Source organism: Suillus plorans (genome assembly GCF_016647745.1).
Source record: "Suillus plorans strain S12 chromosome Unknown HD556scaffold_6, whole genome shotgun sequence".
NCBI classification, from domain to species: domain Eukaryota; kingdom Fungi; phylum Basidiomycota; class Agaricomycetes; order Boletales; family Suillaceae; genus Suillus; species Suillus plorans.
The window spans coordinates 1,022,398-1,047,663 of record NW_024537390.1 but is presented as its reverse complement, the minus strand read 5'-3'; the positions used below and the strand labels follow the sequence as shown (position 1 = coordinate 1,047,663).

The following is a 25,266-nucleotide window of genomic DNA, read 5'->3' as shown; positions in this document are numbered from 1 at the left end:
GTAAGCGTAGTTAGTAACCTCACATCTATTTTTGTTTCTCCGATGTTTCTGTTGCTACCTGCGACTCATTTTCATATCACGCCATATCAGAAAACAGTGAGTCGCCAATTCCACATCATCATAACTTACTTTCGTGTCATAGGTGCATTTATTGTTATCCGAGTTGGCTTGCTTCACAACCTCCTCATCAACGATCCACCATATCAAACGCCGAAGGATCCGAGATGGGTATGATGGGAGAATGAAGCTGTACGAGCAGAACCAAAAGTAGGATGAGCGAGTGATGCTTTGACACCGGCTCGTGCTTGTCCATATTGCGAATCTTTATTCCTATGATACGCTAATTTTCAATGTTTCTATCCTAGTTTACTAAGTACTTGCTCGTGACAGCATCACGCGCCCCCAAAATGATATTTCTTTCTGTCCCTACCTACTAGTCTGAGGCCTCTGATGATTGGTACAATCCACACGGACAACGAAGATGAACTTCGTGTTGTTGCGCGCCCAGTGCGCAAAATGAAACCTACAGCTGCCCTTCTCCAGCATTCAGAGAGGGCAGCCCTCCCCTCCCAAATGAAAGCAATCAAGGACTTCCGCGCTGCCGAAGCTGCAAAGCTTGCTGCTGAATGCCAACTGGTTGACGAAAACGAAATTTCTGCTGCTCCCTCATCACAATGTTCCCCCGATACTACCACCATGACAGCATCTACACCTGCTCCTGATAACAGCAAAAGGGCACGAGTTGAAGATGTTGTTGATACTGATATTGAAAATGACGACGACGAGCGTGAAAATGCCCGTACGACTCCAAAATGTGAGTTCTTTGGCTATTATCAATGTATCTATTTTACTCATTCAAAAGCAGCTAAACGAGTCCGTCGAGCCACTGTAGCAGATCAAGAAGATGTTGACGAGGATGGAATTCTTGCTGACGTCGATGTCCAGCCGATTACTGACCCTGGTCCCCTACGAGAGGACAAGACTCGCGACCTTGACAGATTCTTCGGCAAACCTTTTGAGCGTCGTCGGAACCGGCTCAAAGGTGATATAGTGGAAGCGCTCCAAAGTCTTAAATGCTCACTACGTCGTGATCTTTTGTTTCGCGAGGCCGGGCCATCGTCACTCGTAGAAGAAGAGTTCAATGACTCTGACACTGAAGCCAGTGTTTCAGAGAAGGTGGGTGATGTTGCAGATGACGAAGAGGGTTGGGACACATTAGTTTTGGAAGACGACGACGACGACGACGACGACAGTGATGACTTGGATGACATATCTGTATCTGAAATGTCAGATTACTAGTCTAGAGTAGTTCCTAAATGTATATTCTAACTTTCCTCCACTATGAGCCATGGCCGGGCCAAAGCCAAGCCATGGCTTTGGCCTGGCTTTGGCTTGCGGCCTGGCCTGAGATTTTCGAAAGCCAAAGCCGCCTCAAGCCAGGCCAAAGCCGCGGCTTTCAGGCCAAGCCAGGCCGGCACATCACTAGCGGGCAATGCTCTGTGAGTGTTTTTTTCTTGTTCCGTGCTCCAGTGACTGATGTAGTACTACTACTTTGACAGAATGTCTCCAGCATGTTTTTTCTTCGCATATTCTCGAACATTTTCACACTCCGAAAGCCGCGTCTAGTATACTAATGCACCATCCGCATACTAAATCCTCTCCGTCACAAGCTACTAACTCGACTTGCTTCCTTTTTCATCTTTTTCATACTTTTTTACGAGCACAGTGATACAACTTTCAGTCTACTTTTTTAATGCTATCGGTGCTTTTTTAAGCAGCTCTCAGAAATAAGTGGAGAATAAGTGACGTTTAAGTAGAGCGATCTACTTAAAAAAGTAACTTTTACTTTTTTCCGCTTCCCTACTATTTGATGCGAAAAGTTGGATATAAGTGACTAAAAGTTAAACCCGAGATTTCCTGATGTGTATACAGGGCCTGCCTACATAGGCGGAACTTACCTAAATTATGGCCTAACCAGCCTACATAGGCTACATAGGCTCGCGTAGGTACTGTGCTTTTTCCTGATGTCATCAAATGCCAAAATGCATACACGGGAAGAATAAAATTCCACACGTGAAGTGCCACGAGGATGCAGAGAGCCAGAGTGAACCAACGATGCTCGATAAGTTTGTCACTAGAGGAGAGGAGAGTCAGGAACTAGATAATAAACCCCCTCCGAATGATGGAGACCAGGACGCTGTTGGAGAACCACGCAAATTTAAGCAATAGTACGTCAGGCATCTAGATTTTCTGAGCTTTTTGCTAATTCTTCTTGCCAGTAAAAGCAAGGAAATTCTATCGGACACAGACGATGAGAAGATGTCATGATACTGGTAGATTTCTCAGTTTTGTCTATGTTATTTTCGTTCGCGTTGGGCTCCTGTCGAGTCACCCTCGCCGATATTGTCATGGACGAAGATGGGACAATGTATGCAGGATAAATGCGTAATCTATGAGGGTAAGAATCCTCGGCCCGATTCTTTTTGAAGACATTACTACCCAGGAATGGCTGACGAAGGTAAGTACATTCCCTCACTTTTCAGATTATCACATGGTGGAGGAGGTTTGTGTAAGTGTGATTCTTTATAGCTAATGCAGTACTTGACTACTGTTTCTCAAAAGCACGGGTGACTACCAGGGCTGTGTAGCCTCTCGCGTGGGTGTTTCTGAGCGATCTCCATCACCGCATCACTCAAACGCTATGCGTGTCTTCTGTGGTCACAACCAAACAAGTTCGCACTCACACCGTGCACTGTCCATTGACACGCTCAGCGATTACCGTTCTCATCACTGATTTACATCTATATATACCATACGATGATCCTTTCCTTCTCAGGACCTTCTCATATTTCTGCTCATTTTGATTCTTCTCTCCCTTTCTGTCTCCCTTTCGCAAAATTACAACTATCTTTCCTACTGTAAACCATATAGAATGTCTATCGTACTTACCCCTTACTGGTCACCGGATGAGGGCATCCAGAAGCTCAAGATAGAAGCTCGGGGTGCGTTTGGTCTACTCTATCGATATCCATACCTCATACCGAATTTTCACTGCCTTTAGCTAAAACTCCAGCTGCGCCAGGCCTCGCGCCACCAGTTTTCAGTACGAAGGCTCAGTTGGATCGTACCCTTCTCCAATTACGCTCCAGGACATCCCCTATTGAGAAATATACGTTCCTTGCGCAAGTTAAGCAAGCAGATGTCGAAGCCTTTTACAAGCTATGCCTCGAGTACATGCCAGTATGAGACAAGTGATGTCAGAATCTTTGAAAACCTCAATTAACTGTTTATACTCAGGAGATCATACCTATAATCTACACACCGACTGTCGGTGATGCATGCCTACAGTACTCAAAAATTTATAGGAACCCCGAGGGTTTGGTAATGAATACAAATACCTCATGGGTCTCTTTGGCTTAATGGGTGCTGCAGTTCATCTCTCTTAAGGACAAAGGCAGAATTGGGAACATTCTGCGCAACTGGCCCCTTGCGAACGAGGCTCGGATCAGCGTCGTCACGGATGGTTCGTGTCATCCAATTTGGTTGGATGATCAGTGCTTAATAATATGCACCAGGTTCACGAATACTTGGGCTTGGTGACCTTGGTGCAAATGGGATGCCCATTGCCGTTGGCAAACTCTCTCTTTACGTCGCCTGTGCTGGGTGGGTCTACCCCAGTCTTATTCTTGTAACCGCCTGACCATTGATTTCAGTATCCGCCCATCGTCCACTCTCCCCATCACGCTTGACCTTGGAACTGACAACTCCTCTAATCTTTCCGACCCCTTGTATCTTGGGCTGCGCCAACGCCGGCCCCTTGATGTGGAATATGATGCCTTCATGGATGAGTTTATCACCGAGATGGGACGTGTCCACCCCAAAGTTTTGGTGCAATTCGAGGTCCGTTGACATCCTTCAACTTTTCCATTGTAGAAACAAACAATCTTGTGGGCAATAGGATTTTTCCACCGACCATGCATTTTCCTACCTTGAGCGTTTTCGTAATAGACTCCCACTGTTCAACGACGATATCCAAGGTACAGGTGCTGTTGTCCTTGCAGGGTTGCTTTCTGCTGCACGACTAGTTCCCATCCCGCGCAACGAACATAGAATCTTGCTATTTGGCGCCGGAAGCGCCAGTGTAGGAGTTGCTAAGCAGCTTATGAGCTTTTTTACAATTACTGGGATGAGCGAGGAGGCAGCCAGGAGTCAAATCTGGCTCGTGGATTCGAAGGGACTCGTTTACGTCGGCAGGGAAGCGGTCGCTGACTACAAAATGTGTATGCCCCCTTTTCTTCGGAGGGATGGTTCACACCTAACAGGCTATGCCATAGATTTCGCAAGGAGGCATTACACAGGTCTTCCAATGAAGGACCTTACAGAAATTGTTAAATATGTGAAGCCAACTGTGCTCCTTGGTCTCTCGACAATCGCGGTATGATTCAAACATGTATTATGTATTCATTGTCACGCTCACTCTCTTTCAGGGTGCCTTTACCCCGGAAGTCATCCGTCAGATGTCGCAGAACACGCCTCGCCCTATCATCTTCCCTCTATCCAACCCTGTCCAACTCTCAGAGTGCACGTTCACTGAGGCTCTCATACACAGCAACGGCACCGCAATCTTCGCAAGTGGCTCGCCATTTGGAAGCGAGGTCATTGGTGGCGTCAGGAGGGAACCGGGCCAGGGTAATAATATGTACATCTTCCCTGGTAGGTTCTCTCTCTCGTTCTATGCCTGTGTCTGAGCTGGACTGCTGGATCTCAGGGCTTGGTTTGGGTGCGATACTGTGCCGCGCCAAGGGCGTGACAGATAGTATGGTACAAGCGGCTGCGCTCGGATTAGCGGGTTCTCTTTCGTGGGATGAACGGGCACTAGAGCTCGTGTACCCTCGTATCGAGCGCATCAGGGAGATCAGTGCACATATTGCTGTCAAGGTGATACGGGCAGCGCAGCAGGCGGTATGTATAGCTACCTTATGATCCTCGACAGTATTCAAAAGCTTATAACGCATTTTCAGGGCGTGGACAACTCGACGGATCTGAAAAGAATGAATGATACAGTCTTATTAGAGTTTGTTAAGGGCAAGATGTGGAACCCTTAAATGTTCAAAGAAATTGTAGTGCTTAGTGTCCTGTGAAAAAATGACAGGACGGTCTTCGGGTTATAAGTCAGTAGCTCAGGCTTGCAAATTTAACAACACGAAACACGTTGATTGTAATTGCGGTCACAATTTCAACGCGCTCCCGGACAAACGTTGCTTTATGCACTGGCCTCGTAACCCATGGTGCGACCGGATTTTACAATAACAGCGACTTTGAGAGTTTATTGGTCCACGATCAGCCACTGGGGTGAAATCGGAGAATAAGCAACGCCCATGATGACGTACTTGGCAAGTTAATTCAGCTGATCGAAGAATTCCCTTCGGTTATCTCATAGATAAGAGAAGCTCTTCTCGAGTCTGTACTCGGTACAGGTGATCGAGACGTTTCACTGTAGATAGTGACGGATGTTGAGTTCGCCCTCACAAGTGATACCGCGACAGTTTGCGTCCGATGCAAAACATTTTTAAGTGTGTTCTGGTATAGCATGCGTCATGCACAACAAGTATATTTTATTGCTAATTTTTGTATTAAGTTATCATTCACTGATCAGGTCCAAATACCAATGAACGAAACGAAACTGATAGCAGGCTTGTTGAGAAGATCCGTTACAAATCTCACCACAGTTTTCCATAGCCTCGAAGAATCCTATGAAAAACTGCTCTTCTCCAAGAACCAATCCGACTCAGAATGCTGATTTAGATTTATGACCGAAGATAAGTGAGCCGATAACACAATTGAATGAAACATACTCCAGGGCGGATCTCAAAAAACGTTCTGTAGGAGTCTGGAGGACATCAGACTACGGGGAGACGGGCTATTAGAGAGTTGATGGAAATACATACATAAATTTCGGGTATCAACAATCACCGCGTTTGATCATAAGAACTTCATAGTATTCGTGCCACAGAGTAGGGACTGCCCAACAATCCAGACTACAGACCTGTAAACCAGTCATAAGCATCGGTCAAACACCTAGTAGGCCAAACTCACCAAACGCAACTAGGACGTCCGAGTCTGATGCATCGATCGGAATTCGTACATATTCGATCACTTACTACTGTGATACAAAACTCTCAGGTTCGTCAGTCTTCCCTCGAGGCTTCAGATCATCATGCCATTACCAGGCCGGGGAGATGGAGATTTGATGCCCAATCAGATTATTATTGGGATATCTGTAAACCTACCAACATAAACGTCTGCGTATTGCACAGATTAGCCGAACCACTGCTCCAATTTCGGAATTTTCGCACCTACAATAAAATTGTAAATGCCAATAATAAATCTTTCGGAATGTTCGGAAATAACAGATATGCCTAGTGTAGCTGTTTGGATAGTGATGATGTTCAGCTAGGTATGAAGGTTGGCACCTGCGAATGAAATCAAATTGCCTTGGAAAAAGGAATTGGGGCGAACCGATCTTGAGTCAGCTGGGTGCGTGTTTTTCTAGGCTCCCTTGAGGATGTTCTATATTGAATAATGACATCACCAGCTACTTGAACAGCAGACCCAGGGGCCCATGTCACCCCTCGCAGGGACAGGACGCCCGTGAGAAATCGGAGTGTGCGTCCGGTGTGGTGTAAGTCATGAAGAATGCTGGATATGATCGCGACGGTTGTATGAAAACTAGTGACCTCTAGGAGGCTAGCCGAGCAGGGATAAGATTTAGTTAAGGGACTGTGGAGTGGACGAAGCAAGGAGGAACCATGAGAAATTCGGGTCAAGCCTGAGAGTGGAGGGATGTAATTTCCAGAAAAGGAGAATGACGTAGGGCTGGTGGCGCTGGGGGCCCTACCCTGTTTTTGTTCGTGTGGAGCATTCCGTGTAAAATGAGCGAAACAGATCCAAGCGCGCAGCTCAGAAACGTTTAACAGGTTTTTCTTGTTCCTAATTTACAATACCCTAAATTTTACTTTTCAGATCTTGTCGCAGGTCGAGCTCGCTGTTCTCCACGTCCTCCAGCATACTTGCTAATCTGGAAAAACACCGTGACTTCAGCACCATCAATTTTGTAGCAACCGACGCGTTACGCGGGCGATAAAGCCGCGACGCATCGCGAAGCTCATACCCCAACATAAATAAAGCCAAGCCAAAGATACCCTTGCAGCCGTACTAGCACCTTCCGCTCCAGATGGCGTCAGCGACGCCTCTTTCTGTGCGTTGATCCACTTACTCTTCCCTTCCTCTATCGTCTAGGTTCTAATGCCTTTTTTCCTCTTCACTTATCGCAACAGGATTTCTCTCCTCCTCGCCTGATACATCCTTCTGAGTTCCCGGGTCCCACAAATGATGACATTGAGGCTGTCATTCAAATGGCCACATCATCTAGGCAATCTCAGGATTCCCGCCAGCTAGTCCCCCTACGAGATACCCGCGCTCAGTTGTTCGTTGGAAATGTATGGTCGTCTGTAGACCCTCCTGAGTGCTGATCAGCCCTGACCAGATATTGCAGCTCCCGTATCGTGTCCGTTGGCAAGACCTCAAGGATCTTTTTCGTCGCGCAGGCACTGTCTTGCGTGCTGATGTATCACTAGGGCCTGACAATCGCTCACGAGGCTATGGTACCGTCCTTCTGGCCACCGCAGAGGATGCGGGAAGGGCAATTGACATGTTGAATGGATTTTGCTGGCAAACCAGGGTCCTGGAGGTGCGCCCCGACAGGCTTGGCGCAAGTGTCGATGAAATGGGCAGCAGCCTCGCAATCCGAGGCGCAAATGGGCACCCCTCAGGGTTCCCATCTTCAGGCAATCCACATGATGAAATCACATCTGGACAGGATGTGGTGGGTGGCACTGGAATGAAAACCCTATTTGTGGGTAACGTGAGTCTGTCAATCTGCTTGCCTGATTTTGTCCCCTCTTTCATTGATACTCCTCCCATTATGGATCATCACGAGTTTGTGCAAGTAACCTTCTACCATTACCATCTCTATATTTTACATGTGGTGCCGCAAGTGTCTATTTGCTCATATTTCTTCCACTTCAGCTTCCCTTCCATATCCAGTGGCAGGATTTGAAGGACCTGTTTCGTGCAGCTGGTGCTGTTGCTCGAGCAGATGTTACCGTTGGGCCCGATGGGCGCTCCCGCGGGTTCGGAACAGTCAGCTTTGTCACAGAAGATGGTGCTGAGCGAGCATGTAGGATGTTTGATGGGTGCGTGGCTGCCTTCTTCATGATGTACCATGCGCCTTCCGGGTTTCTTATACATCCCTATCTTGTTCACATTTTGATCATGAAATGTTTTTGCTGTGAGCGATGTAGCGTGTCGCGGCACTACACACGATTGGAACCCTTCGATGCCTTCGTGTTCTGTTAATCGATTTCGGCCCATATGCTGACTATTCGTGATCCATTCCAGGTATGAATTCAATGGACGACCATTGAAGGTCCACTACGATAAATTCTCGCCGTCCGCAGCCTCGATACCTCATGTTGGCGTACAAATACCAGTCCCATCCACTCTATCACAATATGATACTCTTGGATCCCACTTGCAATCCCTACAACTGGAGTCCCATCAGTTGGGACGTCAACAAAATGAACATCTATCTCAGCTCACACTGGATGGGCTGTTGCATTCGCAGCTGGATTCTCTGATGCACCCCCCATTAGATCCACTTCGACGTGCTGATCGAGATCCCATAACATCATCTCAGCTAGAAGTCCTGTTAGCTCGCTCTATTGCGCCATCAGGTTCTCTCGGTTCAAGTCCCCTTACCTCCGCCCCCCTCACTTCGCCCTCACCTGCACTCCTGCATACTCAGTCCCTTGCACCGTCAGCAGCCCATTCACTAGCGCCTACGCCCACCCATCCGCATTCATTGACAAGTTCACCTCATCTAGGGTTCTCAAATAATAGCTCGACAAACTTCGCTCCCCTTAGTCTATCTCTGGGTAACGACGCCCTTGCCATCAAGTTGCCCCCACACTCGGGTGTTGCCGATTCCCTCACCTTGAAGCTAAATACGGACATGAAACTCGGGAGCGACAATTATCCGCTATCATCAAATAAATCGCGGACATCAAACTCCAGCTCGCCGCGTCCAAGTGTCTCTGCGGGCTCTTCGCAAACGCAAAGCTATACCACAACGAGTTCATCAGGGTCATCACGTCCAAGCTTTAGTACAACATCATCATTGACTGATGGCACGAACTTCTCACAGCGGCTGTCGTTTGGCGCATCCCAATCCCAGCGACCGTCCTTCAGCTCTTCGACATCCCAGCGGCCCACCTTTAGCTCCACATCTCAGCGCCCGTCTTTTAGCAGTGGTTCTGCGCGGCGCCCTACATTCAGTGCGAGCTCGCTGTTGAACGAGCCGTTCTTTGATGACGAACGAGAGGGGCAGGGGTCTGTGGGCCATCCTGTTAGTATGGGCACGCCGCGGGAGAACTCGGGCTCAAGCTCGAGCTCAACATTTTCCCTACCGCATAAACTGACTCGTCCTAAGTCAGACGTAGGCAGTGATACCGCGTCAACGTCCCCTCCGGCGAGCGGGGGATGGCCAAGTATGTCGAGTCCCCGGCAGACCTCGCCTAAATCTGTCGTGCTTGCACATCCGATCCTCAATTCAGACCTGCCGAACAAGTCTCAATCTATGTGGGGCGCTTCAGAGGTCGAACCAAGCCAGGGATCCACACCGGCCAAGTTTGAGGGGTCAGGAAACACCAACGTCACCGCGACTGCACTTGGATCTCTGGGTTTGCGAAGGTCCAAGGCGCTAGCTTCCAAGGCTGCAGAGAAAAACAAAATGTCTTCACTAAATTCGAAGCCTACATCTTCGTCTCCGCAGAAGCAAACATCGCCACAGAAACCGGCATCCTCCCGCCGACAACCTGGACCTATTGCGCTGCCTCCTCCATGTACATTTACACTTCCACATCCACCGGTGCTATCCCCATATCCTCCACACCACCCACAGAGTCCAATGTATCACGCTGGCTATGCACCATCGCATCCCATGAGCCCGTTGCATCATCCTGGTGTGCGCAGCCCTATACATCACCCCGCGATCAGCCCGCTCCATTCCCCTTACCATATGCATTATGGTGTCATAACACCGCACGGCCTGCCGCCCATTACTCCCAGCATGCCGCCATTTACATTCTTGCAGCCAACAAACGGGCACGCTAATACCACAGAGCAGCAGAGTTCAAATGATGGGAGTTATCGGGGTCAGGCAGCGGAAGGCCAAACTGAGGCTCCCCCGCCATCATCTCCATACCACCTCCCGCCGCACTCCCAAGTTCCGTACTCGTCACACCTGCCTTCGCACATGTTCTCCCCCGGAATTCCTCTTTCGCCTGGGATCATGGTGCCCGTATCCACCGGATACCCGTCATCAGTGACGATGGTGCCGTTGACGCCTGGTGGGGTGCCGATGACGCCTGGCGTGACGATGACACCTGGTGCGTTTTGGCCGCAGGCACCGTGGATAAACCCAGCTCCGGGAGCCCCCGTGCATGCAAACGAGCAATGGCACAACCATGGTCATCCCCCCAGTTCTGGGGGCGATTATTTCCCTCCGCAGAGTGGACCGGCTGATGATACAGGTTACTTCCCACTCGTCTGCGGCATTGCAAAAGAGATATTTAGAGAGGGAAGCGAATTTCATTCGAGTGAGCAAGAGGGAGAGAGCCAATCGAGGGCTTCCTCATCTTGCGCAGGGATGGTTTCTCCTGCGCCTCAATCGACGCAAGGGGGAAAGCATATTGACAGCGACCGCGGGCACAGGGAAGCGCGACGGACAGTGTCACCCCAGCCAAATCGGTTTACGACAACGGAAGGGGGCCATGTACCCCGCAGGGCGGGCCTAACTCATCGGCCGGAATCAGATCCAACCAACGGGAAGAGACAGAGCTGATACGGGATTCTCATTTATTTGTAGGTCGCAGGTCGGGGCAGGGTCTCGTTTGTTTTTGCATTGTAGTACAATCTTTAGCATCATACCTACCGGAACATCTGTGCATACCTCTATATTTTCTTGATTGTTGATAACGTTTCCTAATTCATGTTCCTAGTACTTCGTAATTAGATAAAGTTTGTCTCTCTATAACGGCCATTGCCAGGAACTGTTAATACCGCCTCCTACCGCCATCGATCGAAAACCGTTATTATAATGACCTTAGTTTATCGTTGATCTCGCGTCGACGCAGACTAATATGTTGACATTGACGTGTGTTGTATTCCAATCCGATACTATTACATACTTGGTCCGCACAATCATTCCACGGGTCCAGGGTTCAGCGTTACGTTCCACAAATCGATCTCGCATTGACACCCCTCCCTGAAGATTCTAGTCAACTTCTCATAGGGAATGTCCTTCCAGCTCTCATAGTTAGCCTTGAAGAAATCTATGCAGAGACGGCGTCAATGGTTGGATAGAGTTACACGGCGCATCGATCCCTTACTGATTTGTTCAATCGTGGACTTGCGGTGCTTGGCGTTATCGACAGCCCAGATGTTGTACCATGCAGTGTCTGGAAGCATCGTCAGATCAGTTTGCAGGCTCGCGCACTACTGGAAGAAGATACTGACCTTTGTGGAAAGCATTCGCTCGGAGGTCACTAGCGATCGCATAGTACGACTAACAATCGAGTCCAAGTCAGCCTCGACTGTTATAAATTGACCTCATATCCCTTCACGAACCTGAATACCGGGGACTTGGGCGAGTAAAGAGACTACCCAGTTCTGATCCTCCGCAGTGTCAGAGATGAACTTTGAGTATTTTTCAGTTGCCTCTTCCCTGTTGGCGGCGAAGACCACAGTGTCTGGGATGTTCAGCTGATCGGGATCGGTGCAAGTTTTGAGGGCGTTGGGAGCCCACTGCGTCAGCGTGTTGTTGAGAGTTGAGGTCAATTTCCCGTATATCGTTGGGTTGGGAGCTTTTGCAGCGCGATCAGCGTTGTATGCTATGAGTTGCACGCAGTAGAAGAAATCTTGCTGTGCGTTGCAGGGTGATGAGCCACAGTTTGAAACATCAACAGGTAACAAGTAACGTACGATCATGTACCATTTGAAACCATGGAGAACGTGCTTGTTGTCTGCGTCTGCAACACGCATGTCCTCGACAAACTGGTTGTGAAGCAACTGGTTCCAAATGTCTTGGTTGTCCCGAATGAGACGATTGACGAGGTCCCTGTAGATGTGAAATGAGTATGGTGAGCCGATATACAGCGGGAAGACATGCTCTTGGGGGATATCATCATTAAGACCTGCATCAGGCGGGCCATCATGGCTAAGGTGTTGCGCAGGAACATCATGGTTAGCCGCTGACTCGTTGAGACGGTGGTTTGCTTGGGCGGGGTATTCTGCCATGGTGTTACAGTTCTTGGGGAATGGATTGAAAGCAAAAATTCCTAGGCCATTTATACGTGCATGAAGCGAATAATCCGCTACTATCTATCAGAGGTTAGGCTACTTTGAACCCGACCATCAGATGATCTGGATAGATATGAAGTTCAAAACCACCGGATAAGTCGCGAAATCCGAGATGAAAACTACGAGGTGTCTGCAAGCTGGGAAGCCTGTCATTTAGGGAGCGAATGCCTAGCCGGCATCGGGGTATGGGGAGACCGTAAGCCGGCGTTGATCACATCTTACGTCTGTTTGACACACAGGGGAGCATGTCTTTGTTCAATAAACCGAATATGAGATCGTAACACACCACGGGATATCTATTACTCGCGGAGGCTGAGAAGCTCGAGTAGCCAGCGCGCCAGATCACCCGAGTATGGCATCCAAGTTACTAAAGTCTGGGATCGTGAGCCGAAGGCGGGGTTCTAGTACTTCGCAATAGCGGGGATTAACGTACCTTTTGTCCAAGGAGGCGAACGAACGATGTGATGATCACCTCGTGCCCAAGCCAGAAGCAAGGACAACATTTGATATCGGCCTTATTCAATAGATCTGATTGGCCTTTCATCGAGTATGTAAGATCCTGATGAAGTTGCAAACTCACCGATACATGTACAACCTACAGGGTGCAAATTGCGGCCCGTGCGCGCGCGCCAATTGCACTTGCTTGCTCAAAAGTCCACTGCGACCCCACAGCTTGCACAGAAGTTCATGTATCCACCATGTTGGTTCGGGGCATCATCGAGTAAGGTCTGAGACACAGATCCCTCCTGAGCACTGGATGAGGATATTTACTAGTGACAGATATTCAAAAGGACGAGTCGGTCTTCGAGTTGGAGTTGCTAAAGCTTAAGGCCTGAGCGCTGAGCCATGAAGCATACCAATGCCTTGCAGTACTTAACTTTTATCTCCGCCAACTTTGTCACCAAGCATATACTGTATATCGGTGGTAACTTCTAGGGACGCTCGCCATGGAGCTCACTATTGATTACTTGAAAAGTTCGCGCACTTGGCAAGTTCCAAATCGAAAGAGTAGATTAAAATAATGTAAATGGTACATCTACAATACAACAGCGCATGCTGTCCAGCGAGATAACAGTAGAACAATCAAGTATAAGCCTACTTCGCTGATGAGCTCGAGAACTGCAGATGCAACGTGAGTAAGATAGACGCGATATGAAGGTGAAAGAACTGACCTTGGTGACACTCTTGGTGCCTTCCGAGATGGCGTGTTTGGCAAGTTCACCAGGTAGAATAAGTCGTACAGATGTTTGAATCTCCCGAGAAGATATTGTCGATTTTTTGGAGTAAGCAGCGAGTTCTGGATGGAATAGGTTAGGAATGATTAAAAAGACAATGAGAGAGTACATACTAGATGCTTCCGTTGCGATGCGCTCGAAGATATCGTTGACAAATGAGTTCAAGATGGCCATTGCCTTGTTGGAGATACCGGTATCAGGGTGCACCTGCCTCAACACTGCGACGAGAGTCAGATCTGGAACTGTAAGAGATGTTAATGGTACATACCCTTGTAAATGTAACTGGAGTAGGTCTCCTTGCGGACTTTACGACGCTTCTTCTTTTCACCATCAGGCCCGGCAGCAGCAGCAGCAGAAGTCTTTGTAGCCTTCTTTGCCTTGTCTGTAGTCTTTGCAGGTGCCTTTGAGGCAGCAGTGGAAGCAGGGGCCTTTGAGGCGGTGGAGACTGGTTTAGGTGCCATTTGATGAAGAGGTAGTGTGAATGTGGGGATGAATGATTATCTGACAGATTTGGTTTGGGCGTTTGTATTTATCGTTTGTGACGCGTGTGGTCTTATTTGGTACCAGATCAACGCGTCCACAATTCTTTGTTGATTGTTGAACCTTATTGAATAAAATCACGTGTTGTCAGTATAAATACAGCTGTCCATTGATCCCGGCTCCCCTATTGCGTTCCCGTCCTCCGTCGTTGTACATACACACTCTCACAACACACTTCAATCTAACTATCATGTCTGGCAAAGTCGGCGGAAAGGCAAAGTCTGGTGGCAAAGCCTCTGGTGAATCATCATCCAAGTCTCAATCCCGTTCAGCCAAAGCCGGTCTTCAATTCCCTGTCGGTCGTGTTCACCGTCTCTTGAAGAAAGGAAACTACGCACAGCGTGTTGGTGCTGGCGCACCTGGTAAGCCCTTCACTGAATTCGATCACCCAGTTGTTGATTCTGACTTGGGTGGAAAAGTCTACCTCGCAGCGGTACTAGAGTATCTGGCCGCTGAGATTCTGGAGCTTGCCGGTAACGCAGCACGCGACAACAAGAAGCAACGTATCGTTCCCAGACATTTGCAACTAGCCATCCGAAATGACGAAGAGTACGCAAAACATTCCCAGTCATTCTGCAGTGTCTAACTCACTTTTCTATAGGCTGAACAAACTCCTTGGAGACGTCGTCATTTCACAGGGTGGCGTCGTGCCTTTCATCAACCCCGAACTGCTACCCAGTAAAAGTGCAAAGGGCAAGAAAGAGAGCCAGGAAGTATAATCTTATTCGATTTATTTTCGGTGTTCGGTGTAGGACGTATTTGTATTTTTTATAGTAATCATTTTCTTTTCACTCTGGAATACATCTCGTTGATCCTGATTTTAATGCGTGAGACGCGTCCGTGGTGGTCACGTGTGCGTGCCTCAGTTTCAGCTTTTTAAACCACGTCAACTACCGCAGTTCACAACGCTGCTGCCGTTGCAATTTCTTTCTTGTTCTTTCGCGAGTCATAACGAAAGGTCCAAATAACAGAATTCACAATGGGAACCAAACGATCAGGAAACGCGGCTGCCGAGCAGCCCCCACCAAAGCCACAAAATAACTTAACAAAATGGATAACACGTATAGTTGTATTGTTGTTCCTCGCTGCAACGTTTACCTGGCTCGATGGTATCAAGGTCAGTCACCCCTCCAACTCTTTTACCGCACCAAATAACCTCAACCACAGGACCGGTGGTATGTTCTAGAGCCCAAGTTCCTCCATGAGCTTGCGCAAGAAGCCATCTCCGTCTCTCCAAATGACCCCCAAGGCATGATCAACCACATTCTTACTAACCTCACCTCTACGCACCCACAACTCGACTCTCCTGCCATCTCCCTCAACATGAACGCCTCTGAGTGGGTATTCAGCAATGCTGGAGGCGCAATGGGCGCAATGTACATCATCCACGCGTCCATCACTGAGTACCTCATTATTTTCGGTACCCCTCTAGGCACAGAAGGACACACAGGGTTGCACACCGCAGATGACTATTTCCATATCTTAGTCGGCGAACAGTGGGCGTTCAGCCCAGGTGCACTGGAGATGGAAAGGTACGGCCCTGGGGATGTGCATTTCCTCCCCAGGGGTACGGCGAAGCAATATAAGATGCATGAGGGGTGCTTCGCGCTTGAGTATGCTCGGGGTACGTGGCACTTTGGGATGGCATTGTTGTGTTGTCTCAATTTTTTCCTTCTCTTTTTTCAGGCTGGATCCCGTTGATGATGCCCTTCGGTCTCGCGGACACATTCACGTCTACCCTAGATCTTCCGACGTTATACCACACTGTTCGCATCACGGGCCGAGAGATGATTAAGAACTTGCTTGTTGGCAAGATATGATTGATCTAAGCTATATGAGACACGTTGGTTTCTGACGACACCTGTGATATGTTATAATACCCCTAGCCAGAAATCTTGCGCTGGCCGTTTACCACGCAGTAATGCCATTTACTAGGAACTTTGCTTGTCCCTGCTGTTTGGTGGCATAATTGTCCGAGCCCTCGGTATCTGTGTGAGAGAAGTATAGAACAAGATGACTACACTGCCACAGTATCAGGGTAGTATCTTGATGTACACAGGGAGGGTAAAAATCCGTGATCAAAGTACACACCAATATAAATAAAAATCATCCTCTGTTCGAGCGGCACTTTCCTCTTCATGGAGCACGTAGCATGGTTCTCCATAATGTCAAGCAGCGTCAGAGGTTTGTCTCTGAAAAAACGTGAATAGTAAAGCTGCTCGTGCTCGTGCTCATCGAGTTCGGACATGAGCTAGAAGAAATATGCCGAGTGGAGACAAGGCGCGAGACGCTGTCGAATAATCGTTAGCCATCGACGTAGTCCTTTCCTTATGGGAAGATGCACAGCACATAGCACCGGTCACAGATTTGAGCGCTTCGACTACACAGCAATGAAGTTATGAAGCAAACATGAGGATAACACATGGAACATGGCTTGAAAAATGGCATGAATAAACGACTGCTCAACTTCCTCAACTCCCAACCATACACCCAGTGATTGCGCACTGCGCTTGTCTGAAAGGTGCTTCCCATGAGTGATACTCTAGGCCCTTCTGCCAGCTAAAGCTGACGACATGCTTAACAGCGAAAATCTGTTTTCAAAAGCCGTCTTGTGGGAGAGGGTTAGATATTGAATCCCGTAAGACTGTCTCGTGAGTAACATTATGGCTTGTACGGTTCTTACAAACATCAAATTGGAAATTAAAGATAAGCTCCTGGACTCAACAGCAATCATTGTCGTTGCTGGATAACCTAGCGACTCTCCAAGACACCAGTGACCACTGTGCACTTGCCTGGCGGCCGACACATCGGCACGTGTTCGTCGGATGGCTCACTCCGCCTATGGGACCTAAAGAGTGGCGCACAGATAGGCGAGGACTGGCAACATGAGGATAACGTAGGATTGCGAGCCATGGCATTGTCTCCAAACGGCAAGACAATTGCATGCGGAAGCAATGATTGGAAAGTTAGGTTGTGGGACGTCGAGACGAGGAAGGTCATTGCCAAATGGTGGAGGCTGATGGCTCTCATGGTGCCCTCTGGACAAAGTGGTAATAGCTTGCAGGACAGTTGCTATAGCGCCAGGCCAGCGCTTCTGGAGGTGATGGATGAATAACGGATGATCGGGGTGGCCCTGCGGACGCAATGCAAGGGCTTGGCGGAAGAAAGAAGAGATAGAGTCGATGTCTTGAAGATCGTTTTGGATATAGCCTTTGAGGCAGGCTCACGCAAGGTTGGTGAGAGCCGCTGCACGATCAGGATGGCCGATCGGATATCCAGGATCAACTCAAAATGCTGTATGGCGTCATTTAGGTGAGAGACCATCTTGAGGCTTGTCACGTATGTAACAAATTGTTCATTGCCCGCACCCGTGTCTCACATTCAGCGATGGACTGCAGCAGGTGTTCCGTCAACAAAAGCCAACAACGTAGGCTGATGTCACTCACATCAAGCAGTGCACTGTCCTGATTGTTGTGAGCATGCGGAACAGCGGCCTTCAGTGTGAGGGAAGGGTGAACACCACAAACAAATGGGAAGGAGTTGTCTACGAGATGCATGAGTGGGAAGGAGGTTGCTCACCGAAAGGCCCTTTTCCATGATTGAGCAGCGCATCCCACGATGTTTCAAGTTTGCCAACGACTTCTTCATTACACAGCATCCGATCGATTTCGATGGCTAATTTCTAGCGCCTACTTGAGTCAAGATTGATGGGTATGTAGATGCCTGCGGCAGTGCGGCTACGCGCTCAGAAGGCACTTGCAAATTTTCTCCGTTGGTGATAGGAAAAGCGTGAATTGGGATATGGGGACGTAAATGTAGTTGTTGAGAAGTTCAGGTCATGCTGCACTTGTGTTTCCATGTTGCTCGATGGCAGTTCGGCACGTTAGATGCTTGTATGATTACACCAAGCGCTAAGGCTAAAGATCACCAACTAGCATTATCGGAGTGAAAGCATGTGCCAGAGAAGTGGACGACGTCAAGGTCAGCAGTCTTAGTGAACTCTAAAACATATGCTTACTATGTACAAGTCACCCGCCACCCATCCTAACAGTATCCAAAACGACCCTCACCAACTCATTCCATAACCGTCTCACAATTGAATCGCTACGTGCTTCCAACAATCTCCTCCTTACCAGGTCCGCAAGTGTCTCTAAGCGCCGCCGTCTCCGAAGGATCAAAGATAGTAGGGGAATTAGGAAGAACAAGACCGATAGGGTGGCTATTCTGTTTGCGGTGAAATAGTGGTTGAAATAAGATCTTATGAGTGCTAGGGAAGTTGGGGGCTGTGCAGTCGCGAGATTGTGGTCGACTGGAGGAAGGCGGGAGATGCGAACGGCACTGGCACTTGAACTTCCTCGGGGCATGCTTTGGTTGTGGCCATGGCGAGGGGATCGAGTTACCGTGACGTCTGAAACTGCAGAGGTGGAAGATGCGGATTGTTGGCGGGTAATTTTTGGACGAGGGGATGCTGGGACTGCGGTGCGGGTGGATGTGGTGGATAGAGAGGAGGAGGAAGATGCTGGGGATAGAGAACGGAGTGGAGGTATTGGTATAGGGGAGGGAGAAGGCTCGGGTTTTGGTGTCTTCCACTTTGTACTCTCTAGCGCTAGAGCATGTTGAGCCTCAAGAGCCAAATGAAGTTCCTGGAAATATTGTGTTCAGTACAACACAAGAATCACGAACTTAAACTCACGTGTCTTTTATCAGACGAGAGCTCATTCTCGTATGACAGAAATTCTTTGGCGTATTCCCACTCACCCAAACGAGGCAAGACATGCAAGCAGTAGAGTTCCAGAACTTTGTGATATGGTTCACCTGTGGAAGGTACGAAATCATATTGACCGCGTTTCGACAACCAGTCCTCTGTGATCTCGCGACCAATATTTGGACAATCTATCTTGATGCTGGATGCTATGAGTGTGATGACAATTTGGTGCGGAAGGAATGCGGAGCTAGGCTTTCGATACAGTGATGAAGGAGTAAACAAAGCGAGAGATCGAGCATATAAGTTGGAAATAAATGATTGGGGAGACAAGAGTAGGGATTCTCGGAGTGGCTGTGGTAAATCAACGAGGTCCGGAGTAGAAGAGAAGACGGTGGTCTCGAGGGTGATGCGAAGGATGTCCCACTTTCTCCGGTGGACATCTAGGGGATCAGGCGAGGGCGCGAGGGGAGGTGGGAGGAGCGCGAATGCAGCGCTTAATAGTGTGAACGTGATTGCGACGTCTCGGTGAAGGAATGCTCTCACCGCACGGTTGTACAGTGATTGTAGTGTTGCCTCCGTCGTCGACGAACTTTTGCTGGTCGGTTTATGAAGTAGCTTGTCCGACGTCGAAACAGTCACCGTTGCCATCGTTGTCGTAGCGGTCGGCATTGGCGGTCTGCCCGAAACTAAATTGCTTAGCTTAGACATTACCATACATAGGTGTCAACACTGTCAGGCTAAAGTGGACTGCGCGCGCACATCATGATGGCGTCGACACCAGCTCCGTTCTTACAACGTGTACAATATAGATAGCTAATGCCCAGTATCCTAGTCAGCCAATTGAAATCGTTCAATCAAGTGACGCGTGTTGAACGTGCGCATGACAACCCACTCCACTGAAGTGCACACACATTGGAGTGGGGAATCTTATGTGACATGGGATGCCGAGACATGAGCCTAGGCGCGGGTGACATAGATGATTGCCGCATCGTCATAAAAAGATAATTATGTCAGTTGTCTCTTAGAGCCAAGTTTGGGCAAGGGGATCGCAACAACGCGTCCTTTTAGCATATCAATGAAAGGCCTCTACATAGACATACAATTCATGCACCCTTTCCCTCCATCACTGCCTCTACCAGCTCTCCGATCCATCGCTCGAACACCTCCTGTGCCATCACACCCTTTTCGTCGAAGAAGGCCGAGTATTCTTTGGATTCGTGTGTTCGGCCCTTTGCAAGTAGTGATTTCCCCCCTGATGTAGACTGCACGTAATTGATGGAAAGCGAGTATGATGGTGAATTCGTGGGGCTCGGCTTGAGAGATAATTTAGAGGACGGTACTGGGAGGGTGCCTGAGGAAATCGTTATCCGTTCTGTTATTATCTGAAGAGAAATGAGCGGAGTGAAGGATAGCATAATTGTTTCAGACTCACTCTCTTTGAAAAGGTTTTCCGTCGACCGACAAATATGGTATCGCCCTCCACGAAGTAGGAGTATAATGTCTGAAGGGAGGTGAGGACCAGGTAGCTGTAACGCAGGGGGGGGGGGATTTTCAATAAAATGGATCGTGATGTTTCATAGTGAACACTTACAGTATGAACCCAACCCAGACTCCTGGCTTCGACTTTTCGAAGTCAATTTTCCATCCATAAAGTCCCGTAGCTACTGCTGTGAATACGCCTGCCCATCCCAAAGCCAGCCGCACATCGGTATGAAGATGTATTTGTTTAAACAAAACGGGTCTCGATAAGTACTGCGATGGTGGGTGATGTGAGCATATTTTCATAGCTACAATATTAAAACTACGCACTCGTTTAAGGGCATCATCACATGCGTTCTTGAGCTCAGCCGCGCTGTAGTTGTTGACCTTGATAATCTCGCGTTCCTCCGGAGAGATAGTGATGCTTAATGGACCAGGTGGTTTTTCTGGAGAGGAAGCAACTGAACTTGGACGACGCTCTGGTGTTGAAGGTATTGGCGAAAGTCCTCTGGCATTCTTTCGGGGTGCCATGGTGGTGCTGGAGAAGGAAAAAGGCGTGTGTACGGTGCTAAGCACTGCAGTTGTATGCATAAGAAGGACGTGTCACTGTACATGTGTGGGAAAATACTTCTTCAAGTAGCGACTTGCTGCTTCGACTGGCAGTGGGAGCGCCAGGCCCATAACAAGACTCTTCAGAAAATGTCTCGGTAGTTTCGCGCTGTGCTTGAGATACGAGGATTATGGCACCGTCTTCTATCGCCATCTTGGGTGGTGGTCTCACTGGCCTTTCCGCCGCTTTTCACCTTTCACGTCGGTTTCCAGCAGCTCAGATCACTCTACTGAACAAGGACATCCACTTTGGCGGATGGGTTCATTCTAGGCGCGCTAAAATCACCCTTAAAGACGGTCGCGAGACCAGCGTGCTTTTGGAGGCTGGCCCGCGCACTCTTAGACCAAATTCAAAGAGTGTTCTCGAATTGGTGGGTAATTGGCTAGTTTAATACAACTTCTGTGAGGACCTTCTCATCGGGCGCGTCCCAGACTAGATTAACCTTCTGGACCTATCGCCGTTTCTTTTAACTGTTCCGAAATCATCACCAGCTGCTCGGAATCGCTTCTTGCATCTACCTGGCACAAAGGGCCTTCTGTGCATTCCTTCATCTCCGCTCAGTATTCTTACCTCCGGGCTCTCACCTAAGTCTTCTTCTTTGCATTCCCCCCTTGGCCATATCCTTCTTTCAGCTGTCGCACGAGAGCCATTTCGCCTATGGAACAGGCCCCTAATGATCGAGGACGAGTCGGTCGACGAATTCTTGAGTAGGCGTTTCGGGAGCGAATTTGCAAGGATTTTCGGAAGTGCACTCGTGCACGGTATTTATGCAGCGGACTCTCGGGAATTGAGCGTCCGCGCAGCGTTCCCATCGCTTTGGGATGCCGAGGAACGTGGTCGTGGCTCTTTGGTAACTGGGCTTCTTCGGCCGTCCAGAGCTTCAGCGACAGCAGAGGTCAATGACCTCCCATATCAGCTAGGGGACGTAGATGAGCAGATGCGTGGAGTATCTGTGTATTCGTTCTCGCAAGGGATCGGTGCGTTGGTAGATGCACTCTTACGAGAGTTGAGAACGCGCCGGAACGTGCGCCTAGTTGGCGGTGTGTCAGCGACGGGACTACGGATGAATCCGAGAACTGCACAATTCGAAGTACGTATGCACTTCGAATAGGTAGTCTTTTGTTAATAATTATTTGTGCCCAGATAACGACCTCATCTTGCGAGACGCTGCGCGCAACACACACTGTCTCGGCTGTGCCTCTCCCGAGTTTGAAAGGGCTCCTCTCGCCCAAGACGCCATTGCCACACCTGACTGCAAATCCTTATTCGTCGGTGACGGTCGTAAACCTCGTGTTCCTGGCGTCTCCGGGACATGTACTCCATCCTGTGGGATTCGGGTACCTCGTGCCCCGAGCATCATCTAGACATGCAGAAAACGCGATTCTGGGGTGCGTTTTCGACTCCTCGTCAATGTCGACACAAGAAGCGCCGTGGAGCGCGGATATTGTGAAAATGACTGCGATGCTCCGCGAGCCTGTGGCTTCAATTGCTCGCCTTGTAGATATGCTCTCTGAGCAGTTAGGTGTGCGTCTGCCCGATCCGCTCGTCGTGAGGGTGCACGACAATGCACATTGCATCCCCCTGCTGCGTGTGGGGCACCTCCAGCGGATGCAGGAGTTGAGCGAGGTGCTTCAGGGAGAGCCGTGGAGCAGTAAGCTAGAGGTGATCGGCGCCGGCGTGGGGGGCGTTAGCGTTGGTGATTGCGTCGAGGCTGGGAGGCGGGCGGGTAGGAATTGGGCATAGGGTTCATTCATCGCCCTTTGGACTGCAATGATTGCTGTATGACTTCTACGTCAGGAGTGCGAGCTGGACGTTGAATGGTTCCGGACCTGCCACCCTTCATAACTACCGCATACGTGTCCTTGTCATGTCACGATTACTGCCACTGACATCACTCATTTTGGCCTATAGTTGTCGTTGGAACCAATGAGAGCAAAGCGCCTGCACAGCGATTCTTTCGGACAGGGCTGACCGTGAAACTACAATGTTCGATATTTTTGACACTCATTATATCGGATAAAGCAGGGGCGACATCGAATACATCCGTAACGCAAAAAAGCGCCTCTATGGACCTATTTCTGCAGATGGCTGTACTTTATTGCGACCTTTTTCTACCAAAGTTTTCTTTTTATAAAATCACGCATGATGATTGGGCGGCTAACTTAAAGGCTATGATGCGTTCGGAAGAGGATTTTCAGCCAAGATTCTGCGCAGCCCCCAGGGCTAGAACTTCGATTCGATTCGAAAGGACTCTTCTGAAGTGTGCTCCCTCATGGACGATGCCTTATAAAGCTGGATACTGGATATGCGGACAATTACGACACCCATCACATCTTCCCACTTTTTATCCACCTTGTGCTGCACCTTCTCGAGCCAGGGTTGTGCTCAATCTGTTTTTCTATCAGAACGCCTTGATATAGACATCATGGAACATCGTCCGTGTGCGTAGAACCTGTGGCTTTCTTTTCCCGTTAGTGTTGGACTGACCGCGCTTTATGTCATAGTTGACTCGTCTCCGCCCATTCCGGACCCTTCATCTGCGCCTTTCCCGTCATTTTCTATGCCTATGCCTGAGATTTATGTGCAAATGCCTAGCGCTGAAGTACCGTACGGACAACCGTATGCCTCCGAGTACTCATACGCCTCCGAGGCCCCATACACCTCCGAGCCCCCATATGCTTCTGAACATCTCGCCTCTGAGCAACCATACACCCCCGACTACCCATATCCATTCCAGCAGTCTCAGCAACCATATGATGTCCCTCCTCACGTATCAGTGCCATTTGATCGCGCGGATCTGCCGCTTGAGCCATGGGTTCCAGAGGTACCGGAGCAGTCGGACGGGGAGGAAGTTGACCCCATGACTGAGCCTATCCGCATTCCTACCCCTGAGCATGTGCAAACAGGAGCATCTATTTCGCGCAGGCCATCGCGCTTACAGCGTTTGGCTTCCTTCCTAGGACTAAAGCCCAAGGAATCATCAGCCTCTCATCATTCCTGAATTCATAACCCTAGATCGAATACTTGAAATTATTGCATGAATCGTCGTGGCCTTCACCATATTCGGTTGCAGGTCGTCCTAGACGCCTAGAGTGTTTATACGTGCATTTATCGCTAGATTCAACTTAATCTTGTAGTTATATTACTACGTACATGTCATATGCACATGTTTCAAGCGGACGTGAGCGACTACGTCCACACGCTGGGGGCTGGTAGCAGAAAAGAAGAACGTAGATCATGTCAACATCGAGTACACTCGCCATGTATCCATGGAACTTGCGCAACCCCAATCTGATATTCTCGCAGCGCATCGTCTGGGCCAGTAGACTGACACGAAGGACCCCCTCCATGGTTCCAACATCTGAAGGCGGAAGAAGGCATAGAGATCATCACAGCGATCTTTACAGCTTCTGGGTGATTCTCAGTCTCATCTTCTGTGGGCTTTTCGGATGCCGCTGATCTATGATGAGTGCGTGAGCGTCGCCGTGGCCACATATGGAAGTTAAAAGGATGTGCGAGAAGGAATGCAAATCGTCTTCGCGGAGGTAAGGGCGAAGAAGGCTGGGAATCATCGGGAGGAGGCCGTGCCGCAGTAGAATGATCTGCAGGTACTTCTGACTCAGCTACTGCAAATTGACGTGCAGACCGAGAGCAGCACGCGTGGATGAGAGATACGTATACAGGCTGTTGAAAGCGATTATCAGACACAAAAGGCAACAGAACACTGGTGCATACCTGAATACTCGACCATTCAAACTGACCCGCACCCAAGACTTCCTTGGTCGATGCAGGAGGGCGGCTCAGCCAAGCATCCCACAAAACCGGAGGTACCAACTTCCTTCGTCGACCGCCCCTTCCGTCCAGCTGCTCTGTCGTATCCCAAGATGTACCGGGAAACGCGCCAGACCGACAACGAACAAAACAGCACGAAATGATGATGAACAGGGAAACAACTGATATGAGGAGAAAGCCAAAGGAATAGGCTGAAATCGCAACGCCGGGCGATGAGCTGGAGCTGGAGCGGATGTCTGTGGGTGTGGAAGTGACAGACGTGGAAGAAGACATAAGATAGGGAACCCAGACCAAACACGAATTCAATTCTCTGTACTCACGATTTACTAAGACAGGGCGTCTCAGACCTTTGTATGCACTAGCTTATAAGCTGATCATGACACATGCATCTGTCCCCCGAAGTTCGTCAACCACCACTGTATAAT

General features: G+C 49.1%; 12 protein-coding genes across 12 annotated transcripts; 7 read left to right on the top strand and 5 right to left on the bottom strand.

Annotated features, from left to right (window-relative positions):
- Positions 1-2,932: 2,932 nt before the first annotated feature.
- Positions 2,933-5,167, top strand: HD556DRAFT_1285465 (malate dehydrogenase; the record flags this gene model as incomplete). Its single annotated transcript, XM_041299324.1, has 11 exons — positions 2,933-3,002; positions 3,062-3,240; positions 3,298-3,381; positions 3,433-3,523; positions 3,576-3,663; positions 3,714-3,900; positions 3,959-4,280; positions 4,335-4,435; positions 4,488-4,713; positions 4,769-4,962; positions 5,022-5,167. The coding sequence occupies 11 exons, from the start codon at positions 2,933-2,935 to the stop codon at positions 5,103-5,105; spliced, it is 1,626 nt and encodes a 541-aa protein (XP_041165506.1). The 3' UTR covers positions 5,106-5,167.
- A 2,067-nt stretch (positions 5,168-7,234) lies between these two features.
- HD556DRAFT_1429861 (uncharacterized protein) lies at positions 7,235-8,418 on the top strand (the record flags this gene model as incomplete). Its single annotated transcript, XM_041304857.1, has 5 exons — positions 7,235-7,258; positions 7,374-7,499; positions 7,556-7,885; positions 8,089-8,255; positions 8,364-8,418. The coding sequence occupies 5 exons, from the start codon at positions 7,235-7,237 to the stop codon at positions 8,416-8,418; spliced, it is 702 nt and encodes a 233-aa protein (XP_041165505.1).
- HD556DRAFT_813379 (uncharacterized protein) lies at positions 8,271-11,236 on the top strand. The gene has a single exon (XM_041311710.1). The coding sequence runs from the start codon at positions 8,699-8,701 to the stop codon at positions 10,961-10,963; it is 2,265 nt and encodes a 754-aa protein (XP_041165504.1). The 5' UTR covers positions 8,271-8,698; the 3' UTR covers positions 10,964-11,236.
- A 494-nt stretch (positions 11,237-11,730) lies between these two features.
- HD556DRAFT_1228384 (uncharacterized protein) lies at positions 11,731-12,417 on the bottom strand (the record flags this gene model as incomplete). Its single annotated transcript, XM_041297218.1, has 2 exons — positions 11,731-12,042; positions 12,103-12,417. 2 exons carry the CDS (start codon positions 12,415-12,417, stop codon positions 11,731-11,733), a joined length of 627 nt encoding a protein of 208 aa, XP_041165503.1.
- A 955-nt stretch (positions 12,418-13,372) lies between these two features.
- Positions 13,373-14,263, bottom strand: HD556DRAFT_1336678 (histone-fold-containing protein). The gene is made up of 4 exons (XM_041301915.1): positions 13,984-14,263; positions 13,829-13,933; positions 13,653-13,777; positions 13,373-13,599 (listed from the first exon to the last, which is right to left on the bottom strand). The coding sequence occupies exons 1-4, from the start codon at positions 14,174-14,176 to the stop codon at positions 13,576-13,578; spliced, it is 447 nt and encodes a 148-aa protein (XP_041165502.1). The 5' UTR covers positions 14,177-14,263; the 3' UTR covers positions 13,373-13,575.
- A 102-nt stretch (positions 14,264-14,365) lies between these two features.
- On the top strand, positions 14,366-15,073 carry HD556DRAFT_1336675 (histone-fold-containing protein). The gene is made up of 3 exons (XM_041301914.1): positions 14,366-14,617; positions 14,675-14,804; positions 14,857-15,073. The coding sequence occupies exons 1-3, from the start codon at positions 14,446-14,448 to the stop codon at positions 14,972-14,974; spliced, it is 420 nt and encodes a 139-aa protein (XP_041165501.1). The 5' UTR covers positions 14,366-14,445; the 3' UTR covers positions 14,975-15,073.
- Positions 15,074-15,114: 41 nt separating this feature from the next.
- HD556DRAFT_812855 (ERG2/sigma1 receptor-like protein) lies at positions 15,115-16,174 on the top strand. The gene is made up of 3 exons (XM_041311707.1): positions 15,115-15,372; positions 15,423-15,879; positions 15,942-16,174. Exons 1-3 carry the CDS (start codon positions 15,235-15,237, stop codon positions 16,073-16,075), a joined length of 729 nt encoding a protein of 242 aa, XP_041165500.1. The 5' UTR covers positions 15,115-15,234; the 3' UTR covers positions 16,076-16,174.
- A 2,109-nt stretch (positions 16,175-18,283) lies between these two features.
- Positions 18,284-19,608, bottom strand: HD556DRAFT_1228351 (uncharacterized protein; the record flags this gene model as incomplete). The annotated part of the gene is made up of 2 exons (XM_041297215.1): positions 18,284-18,898; positions 18,949-19,608. The coding sequence occupies 2 exons, from the start codon at positions 19,606-19,608 to the stop codon at positions 18,284-18,286; spliced, it is 1,275 nt and encodes a 424-aa protein (XP_041165499.1).
- Positions 19,609-19,738: 130 nt separating this feature from the next.
- On the bottom strand, positions 19,739-21,101 carry HD556DRAFT_1336666 (microsomal signal peptidase 25 kDa subunit-domain-containing protein). The gene is made up of 4 exons (XM_041301913.1): positions 20,770-21,101; positions 20,552-20,712; positions 20,393-20,486; positions 19,739-20,342 (listed from the first exon to the last, which is right to left on the bottom strand). Exons 1-4 carry the CDS (start codon positions 21,028-21,030, stop codon positions 20,064-20,066), a joined length of 795 nt encoding a protein of 264 aa, XP_041165498.1. The 5' UTR covers positions 21,031-21,101; the 3' UTR covers positions 19,739-20,063.
- A 78-nt stretch (positions 21,102-21,179) lies between these two features.
- On the top strand, positions 21,180-22,792 carry HD556DRAFT_1228056 (uncharacterized protein; the record flags this gene model as incomplete). Its single annotated transcript, XM_041297201.1, has 3 exons — positions 21,180-21,419; positions 21,486-22,139; positions 22,193-22,792. 3 exons carry the CDS (start codon positions 21,180-21,182, stop codon positions 22,790-22,792), a joined length of 1,494 nt encoding a protein of 497 aa, XP_041165497.1.
- Positions 22,793-23,019: 227 nt separating this feature from the next.
- HD556DRAFT_812862 (uncharacterized protein) lies at positions 23,020-24,170 on the top strand. The gene is made up of 2 exons (XM_041311708.1): positions 23,020-23,490; positions 23,554-24,170. Exons 1-2 carry the CDS (start codon positions 23,355-23,357, stop codon positions 24,048-24,050), a joined length of 633 nt encoding a protein of 210 aa, XP_041165496.1. The 5' UTR covers positions 23,020-23,354; the 3' UTR covers positions 24,051-24,170.
- On the bottom strand, positions 24,171-25,262 carry HD556DRAFT_812809 (uncharacterized protein). The gene has a single exon (XM_041311706.1). The coding sequence runs from the start codon at positions 25,112-25,114 to the stop codon at positions 24,290-24,292; it is 825 nt and encodes a 274-aa protein (XP_041165495.1). The 5' UTR covers positions 25,115-25,262; the 3' UTR covers positions 24,171-24,289.
- Between the last annotated feature and the right edge of the window lie 4 nt (positions 25,263-25,266).